Raw genomic sequence first — 8718 nt, 5'->3', positions numbered from 1 at the left:
GACTTCTGAGATTGCGATTTCTCTATTCAATTATGTTGGTTTATTTTTTATGATGATATTTATCTGATGTATGATTGTGTGAATATAATAGGATGATGATATGATGAATATGATGGCATGATATGAATATGTTGAATGTGAGATCATGGTAAGGGTATAATGATGCAAGGTTGAAGGTAATTCTCTTGTGTATCTTATTATTATGAATATGATATGTTGATGTCACTATTGTTGTGTTGTGATGAAAGGAAGTTCTCATTCTAAACCTAAAGTGACACGATCATGATTGTACAAGGGGTTGGTCTCCGATGGACTATATTAAGAATTGATGGTTAAGAATGACTTAAAGGCATTTCAAAAAGAGACTTTAGTTTAGTATCGAGTGAACTAGATATGAGACGTGTCCTTTCCCGAGAGGGAAGGTAGGTTCATTGTTGTTCTCATGAACTACCATGAAAATTTGCATACATGAGTTTCTAGCAAATATTTTAGTTTATTAATTATGTTTTCCCATAGGAATACTATGTGGATCCACTTTGAATTTTATGTTCATGTTATGGTTCAACCTCGGCAAGTAGAGCACCTTCTTTCGATGTAGGGTTTCATGACACTGGATTCCATGTTTAGCTCACATGGTCTATTGTCGGTTAAGGCGAATGTTCCGAAAGTAAAATGAATGAGTTGAAGTAATAAAGATAGACAATAACCAGGGTGACTTAAAGGTACTACTTAGTGTACGTAAGGATGTGGGACTTTACCTATGCATTGTATAGGTTGGATTTAAGGGGAGTCCTAGGAGGTTGTTCTTATGAAAGGTATAATGTTGGTTCTATATGATGTTCCGTTATATGATGTTGGTTTCGTTTGATGAACATGATATTGATCTAAATTGTTATATATGATGATGGATACACATGATATTATGTTATATGATGTAAAGACATTACTTATTATCTCTTTTCTAGTTTAGTTTATTATGTAGGATTGTGGGGCTTCACATGAGCATTGCACTTGTAGTCTTGAGATGGATTGGTTGTAAGGATCTTATATTCTTTGATGATGTGAAATCTTGAACATGAAATATTTAGATGAATGTGTCTTAATTTTGTTGTGATCATTGGCTTGTATATGCTCTTGTTTGTGCATAAAGGCTTTTCAAATGACTTATCATGTTTTAGAGAAAAGGTACCTTTTATGCATGTCTTCAAAGGTTTTAATTTCATATGTTTCTATACTTAGTACAAGTCTTTTACTAAACCATATTACTTATGTTTCTACAAACATGTAGGTTCGGTCCATTGAACAGCTTTCGAAGACATTTGCAGTGAGACTTGGATCTTTTCCCAAGTGATTGGTGAGTCCTCAAGTTTGAGGATGATGCCACATTTATATCTTCATTAGTATTGGCTATGTCTATAGACACTTATTCATTTTTTATATTGAGACTTTGTTGAACCCTATATATGGCATATTGTACTATTTTAAGGGTTATGCCCAAACTTTGTAATTCTCTTTTAGATGGTTATATGTTAGACTATTTTGATGAATTGGTTATGTCGCTAAATGAAAAGTCTATGTATACTTCATATATGATAAGCGAGAAGTCTAACTATACTACATATGTAAAAGTTTTTAATTTTCTGCATTTGCTCTACCTATTAGATTCCATGATATATGCCTTCTATTCCAAGGCCTCTTCGAGGATGAAAACGTCGGTTACGTCTACTGGGTGCCCCCCGGTTGTGACCAACTTGGTATCATAGCATAAGGTTGAGTAACCTTAGGTATAATGTCTCACTAAACCACGTCTTTGTATATTCTTTTTCATAATTATGAAGCGCATCATACTTATGAATGAGAGGCTATGTGATGCTTAGGAAATTCTCATCTTCTTTGTATTCCTATGTCCTGCCTCAAGGGTCTTAACTCTATGTGTCCTTTTAATCTAACCTTTTTTTTATGATTATAGTCTATTACTACTAGAAGGTCAGCCGCAAGAAGAGTTGAAGAAGATATTGCTAATGCGGGAACTCCTCCCCAAGACAACCAAGCTCTTTCACAAGAAAATAAAGTCCTCTGCAAGAACAAGTTCCTATGGATGACCAAGCTCCGATCAATCCTCCAGCTATGATGGATGGAGAGATAAGGTTGGCTTTCCTGAGTTTGGATCAAGCTATGACTACTCAAGCACAAGCCATAACTACTTAAGTTCAAGCTATGATGGCTCATGCAAACCGGGAAGTTGGATCCTATGTGAACCAAAATGCTAGTACCATAACTTCTCATTTGAGAGACTTCACTAGGATGAATCCTCCTATGTTCTTAGGGTTTAAGGTTTGTGAAGACCCCCAAGACTTTATTGATGAGGTCTATAAGATCTTTTTTCTATGGGGGTGAATTCAAATGAGTAGGTTGATCTAGACGCTTATCAACTCAAGTATGTGGCTCAAACTTGGTATACTCAATGGATGGACAATAGGGCTTTGAGAGCGTGTCCGAGGAGTTGGGAAATCTTTAGGAGGGACTTGCTTGATAGGTTCTTCCCAAAAGAGAAAAGAGATGCTAAGATGGATGAGTTTATCAACCTTCGTCAATAAGGTATGAGTATGCTAGAGTACTCTTTGAAGTCTACTGAGTTGCATAAGTATGCCTCTTCCTTGGTGTCTAACCTGAGGGATGAGATGAGCCACTTTATGATGGGAGTGTCTGAAGAGATAGTAGAAGAATGTCGTGCGGCGATGCTTCGTGAAAACATGGACATTTCTCGTTTGGTGGTGCATGCTAAACAGGTATAGGAGAGTAAGCTTATGAGGAAGAATATGGATGCCAAGAGGGCAAGGTCTTATGAAGGTGGTACTTATAATGGTAGATGTGAAATTCAAGACAAACCTAAGTTCAAAAAGAGGTTCTCAAACCAAGTTCCTTATAAATTCACCAAGGCTCGTAATTATAGGGTGGCTAAACGTAGGTCCCAAAAGGAAAGAGGTGGTGATTCACCAAGTGGGAAACATATTTGTACCAAGTGTGGCAAGAAGCATGTGGGTGAATGTCTTGTTGGGACGGATAATTGTTCTGCTTGTAGAAAGAGTGGAAATAAAGTGAGAGATTGTCCTATGGTAACGGGTCAAATGAAGGGTAATAGTCAAGCTCAAGAAAGTGGTCCTTATTCTGCTGCTCCTAAGAAGAACTGCTTCTATGCTCTCCACTCTAGGAGTGATCAAGAGGATTCTCGCGATGTTGTCACCGGTATGTCGCAAGTCTTTTCCATTAATGTCTAAGCATTATTTGATATAGGTGACACTTTATCTTTTGTAACTCCTAGTGGCTATGACGTTTGATGTGTTGCCCGATGTCTTAATTGAACCATTTTTTGTTACTACCTCGGTGGGTGACTCGATTTTACTAAAAGAGTCTATAAGAATTGTCCTATAATGTTGTCCAATAGAGGTACTTTAATGGATTTGGTAGAACTTGACATGTTTGATTTTGATGTTATTTTGTGAATGGATTGGTTGCTTGCTTTCTTTTCTTCCATAGATTGTAGAACAAGGGTAGTTAAGTTCAATTTTCCAAATGAACCAATATTAAAGTTGAAGGGGGGAAACTTAATCCCTAGAGGTCGAATTATTTCGTGTTTACAGGCATGTAAGATTATTTCTAAGGAATGTCTCTACCATATTGTAAGGGTCAAGGACCTATAATCCGAGACTCCTCCTTTAGAGTCAGTCCCCTTAGTGAAGGATTTTCCAGAAGTTTTTTCTCAATAACTTGCCCGAAATTCCTCCTGAATGGGAAATAGATTTCGGTATAGATTTATTTACGAATACAAAGCCCATTCAAATTCCTCCTTATCAGATGGCTCTGACCGAGTTGAAAGAGTTGAAGAATCAACTCAAAGATTTACTTGACAAGGGTTTTATTCAACCAAGCATATCTACATGGGGCACTTCGGTATTATATGTGAAAAAAGAAAGATGGGTCTCTTAGAATATGTATTATGGCTACCAAAAATTGAACGTCACTGTAAATAATAAGTATCCTCTCCCTAGGATTGATAATTTTTTAATCAACTCCAAGCTGTGAGTTACTTCTCGAAAATTGATTTAAGGTCGGGATATCACCAACTTAGGGTGAGAGGTGAAGACATTCCTAAAATGACTTTTAGAACTATGTATGGTCATTAGGAGTTCCTATTTATGTCTTTTGGGTTAACTTATGCCCGGCAGCATTTTTGGACCTTACGAATAGAGTTTTCCGAAATTACCTTGATTTTTTTGTAATTGTCTTCACTGATGATATCTTGGTCTATTCCAATTGTGACGATAAACATGTGGGTTATTTGAGGGTGGTATTACAAGTCCTCAAGGAACATCTACTCTTTTTTTAAGTATAGTAAGTGTGAATTTTGGTTGAGATCGGTTGAATTTCTTCGACATATATTGTCTCAAGTGATGGTATAGAAGTAGATCCAGACAAAGCAGAAGCAGTTAGAAATTTGCCTAGACCTATTAATTGCATCGACATAAGAAGTTTATTAGGTCTATTCGGGTACCATAAAAGATTTGTTGATGGGTTTGGATCCATTGCTTCTCCTTTGACAACCTTAACTCAAAAGAGGCTAAGTTTGAGTGGTCGGAGTCTTCTGAAAGAGGCTTCTAAGAGTTGAAGGATAATCTTACCTCTGCCCCGGCATTGACCTTACCAGAGGGTACTGAAGTTTTTATGGTGTATGGTGACACTTCTCGAATAGGTTTGGGTTTTTTCCTTATGCAATATGTTAAGGTGATAGATTATACCTCTAGAAAACAAAAGGTGCATGAGAAGAACTGTCCAATTCATGATATTGAATTAGCGGTCGTAGTGTTTGCTTTGAAAATCTGGAGTCAATATCTTTATTGGGTACATGTTGACGTATTTACTAGCCACAAGAGTTTTTAATATGTCTTTACTCAAAAGAAGTTAAACCTCCGACAAAGGAGGTAGTTGGAACTTCTAAAGGATTATTAGATGAGTGTCCTCTACCACCCCGGCAACGCAAATATTGTTGCGGATTCCATGATTAGAAAGACTATGGGTAGTGTAGCATATGTTCCCGATGATAAGAAAGAGTTAGTGAAAGAAGTGCATAAATTGGCTCGTTTGGGTGTTCGGTTGGAAGATTGTACAAATGGAGGTTCTATTGTTCATCATAATTCCAAGTTATCTTTAGAGGTTAAGGTGAATTCAAAGCAACACCTTGATCCTCTATTGATGGAGTTGAACGAATCCGTCCTTAGAAACTTAACGAGTCATTCTTCTAAAGGGGGGACGGGGTACGTGGATACCAAGGTAGATTATATGTTTCTGATATTTATGAGTTGAGAAGAAAAATTTTGGAAGAAGTTCATAGTTCCCGACATTCTATTAATCCGGGTGCCACCAAAATGTATTGTGATCTTCAAGAGGTATATTCGTGGGATGGATTGAAGAGGGGATACAGAGAAGTTTGTGGCTAAATGTCTGAATTTTCATCAAGTTAAGGCCGAAATTCAAAGACCAGGAGGATTAACTCAAGTGATGGATTTTCCTACTTGTAAGTGGGAAGATATCAACATGGAGTTCGTAGTGGGTTTGCCTCGAACACGTAGGCAAAATGACGCCGTATGGGTTATTGTGGATAGGTTGACGAAATCTGCCCACTTTATCACCGTCAAGTCTACCTATCCGGTGGAGGAATATACTAGATTGAACATTAATTAGATCGTTAGTTTGCATGGAATCCCTTTGTCCAACATCTCTGATAAAGGTTCCCAATTCTCTTTTAGTTTTTGGAGGTCTTTTTAAAAAGGGTTAGGTACTCAAGTGAAACTTAGTACCGCGTTTCATCCTCTAACGGATGCCTAAGCGGGAGTACCATCTAAACCCTAGAAGATATGTCAAGAAGTTGTGTTATTGACTTCAAGAGTAATTGGGACGATCATGTACCGTTGATAGAATTCTCTTACAATAATAGCTACCATTCAAGTATTTCTATGGCACCTTTTGAAGGATTCAATGGTAGGATATATAGGTCTCCAGTTGGGTGGTTTAAGTTGGTGAGGATTCACTGCTTGGTCCTGAGATAATCTATGAGGATGTGGAGAAAGTTTGGATGATAAGAGATAGGTTGAAAATAACCTATAGTTGGCAAAAATCTTATGCCGACAATAGGAGAAGATACCTTGAATTTTAAATAGGTTATTGGATCTACTTGAATATTTAACCCATGAAAGGGGTGATAAGATTTGGTAAAAAGGGGAAACTTAGTCCCCGGTATGTCGGTCATTGTGAGATATTGCAACGGGTCGGAAAATTTGCTTATGAGTTGAAACTACCAAGTGAACTAGCTTCGGTTCATCCGGTATTTCATGTTTTTATGCTAAACAAATGTATAGGTGATCTAGTATCAATTTTCCCTATTGAAGGGTTAGGGGTAAATGAGAACTTTTCATATGAAAAGGTTCCGGTTGAGATCCTAGATTGTCAAGTCAAAAATTTTAGAAACAAAGAGGTGGCCTCCGTAAAAGTCCTATGGAGAAACCACCAAGTTGAGGGTTCAACACGGAAGGCCGAGGTCGACATGAAGTCCTTCTACCCTCATATCTTTCCTCTTCGAGATTAGTAATTCCTCTCAAAAATAAAAAACAATTATGGATAATGTGAGTTTGACTTGCTTTTCTAAGTATGTGCAAAACTTGGTAAAGGTTCATGCTAAAATGAGTTTTCATGAAAATATGCTTTTATGATTCTACTTGCACTTATATGAAATGTGTATAATTGCCTTCTTGAGAATTGGAGTGAGCATACTTTGATATTGTCTTGAGAATAAGAAGTTGCATGGTAACTCCTTGATGACCATGTTGAGATCATGTTGAAATTGAGAAGGTGGTTCCTCAGTCTGTGTTAAAAAATGTTGAGGTCTTACATGTGGTAAATTGTGAATTGAGTTGCTATGTGAATTGCTTTGATTTTGTGTGGAATCGGGTTGTGAAATAATCATATGAGGTGTATCTCCATAAATTGCATTGTGAAGTACTCCTATAAGTTGTGACTCATAATGAATACGTTCATATGGTTGTTTATTGGGCTACTAGTATTGAGTCTTTCTCTGCCTATAAGAAGATTTAAGTGTCATTCGGAGATGAATGTTCCTAAGGGGGGATAATGTAACACTCTAAAAGTTTCATGACTTAGTCTAGAGCTTCAGTTGATGAACTAAGCCTTAAAACACTGTTTTTAAGCTTAAAATAATTTATTAAACCTAATTAGAAAGTATAGAATTAAAACACTAAGAAATGACCACGACATTCAGATACTAGTGAAATTGAGCTAGTGTCACGCCCCGAGCTACCCCCGAGACGCATACACAAGACCTAGGACTACAAGAGATCCCAAGCTAACCCCGCTGTCATGATCATGAACATACTAAAGATAATAAATTGAATGTGGAAGCTAAATCATAATGTAAACTGAAAAGATGGGGAATGCCCATATTCTATAACTAAGATATTTGACAATTGATGAGTTTAATACAAATAAAATATTAACTCAATACTATGCTGAAACTAACTATATCTGAAAATAGCCTCTAAACTAACTACAAAAGCTGGGACAGGCCCCAACTAAGTATAGCAAAAATTGAAATTAAAGGACTAAATATTGAAATGAACTCATGACTATTGTTCTCGGAGAAGGAGGACTCACTATTGATTATGCTGGACTAGAGATTGGGAATTGATCTAAGCATGATATGGATGCTGAAAACCTGAACCTACATCACGAGAAGATTTAGCGAACGTATGCGTCAGTACTTGAAGGTATTGAGCATGTAGGATAAAGTAAAGCTGAAATAAAACATAATTGAACAAGCACAAAAGCAAGCATAATAATAATCAGAACATGCTATATACTAAATTTTGGGATAACTGGATGCAATGACCAAATTTATAACATGCTGAGATTGAAAACTAACTGATATGTAAATATGGTCAATGCAAGAGAGTCTGACTGAACTGTGGGAGCTACTAATAACCGATAATGAAATCACATGAGCTAAATGTGGAGTTTGATGTATATGCCCCATCGAGAGGACCCAATATACCATCCTAGAGGTATAAAGGCACGCTGGCGTGATCACTAAACTGATGCCCACAAAGGGGACTTTCAACCTACTTTGCTAGTAGTTGTGGGACTAATTGGATACGCTGAACCATAGTCCAACTCAGTATTATTGTACACCCGATGAATAAAGTGATTAAGATATTATGATTGAATTTCTGTAAAATGCAAATTAAGAATGCAACAACTAAACTGATAATGATGCATTAACAACTAATTGAAATATCTGACCTAGCATGTGTAATTCAAGAACTAAAGAAATACATAGCAAGGGTTCTGAAATTCATGCGATAAACTGAATAATAACTTTACAATCTAATTTGGAACATATATTAAACTAATTTAAGATGATCTGTTGTAATTCTAGAAACCCTAAGTGTAATCATCATAAGAGAATCAAGAACTGACTTAAAACTAGGGATCTAATGGGTGAAAGTAACCCACTAGTGAAATCCCACATACCTGGTGATTAAATCCACAGAGAAATATTTAGATTTTGGGGCTGGAACCTTGTTGCGTTCTTGAACTAGGGTTCTTGACCTTTTTCTCCTTTCTTGCTTCTAATTTTCTATGTTTTGATTT

The 8718-nt window shown here is 36.7% G+C and overlaps 1 protein-coding gene across 1 annotated transcript; it reads left to right on the top strand.

The window, feature by feature from the left end:
- The first annotated feature begins 2819 nt into the window (after positions 1-2819).
- LOC107013173 lies at positions 2820-3278 on the top strand. Its single transcript, XM_015213152.1, has one exon. It carries the CDS (start codon positions 2820-2822, stop codon positions 3276-3278), a length of 459 nt encoding a protein of 152 aa, XP_015068638.1.
- Positions 3279-8718: the final 5440 nt, after the last annotated feature.

This window comes from Solanum pennellii, chromosome 3 (assembly GCF_001406875.1).
Source record: "Solanum pennellii chromosome 3, SPENNV200".
Classification (NCBI taxonomy): domain Eukaryota; kingdom Viridiplantae; phylum Streptophyta; class Magnoliopsida; order Solanales; family Solanaceae; genus Solanum; species Solanum pennellii.
This window is presented reverse-complemented; position numbering and strand designations above follow the sequence as displayed.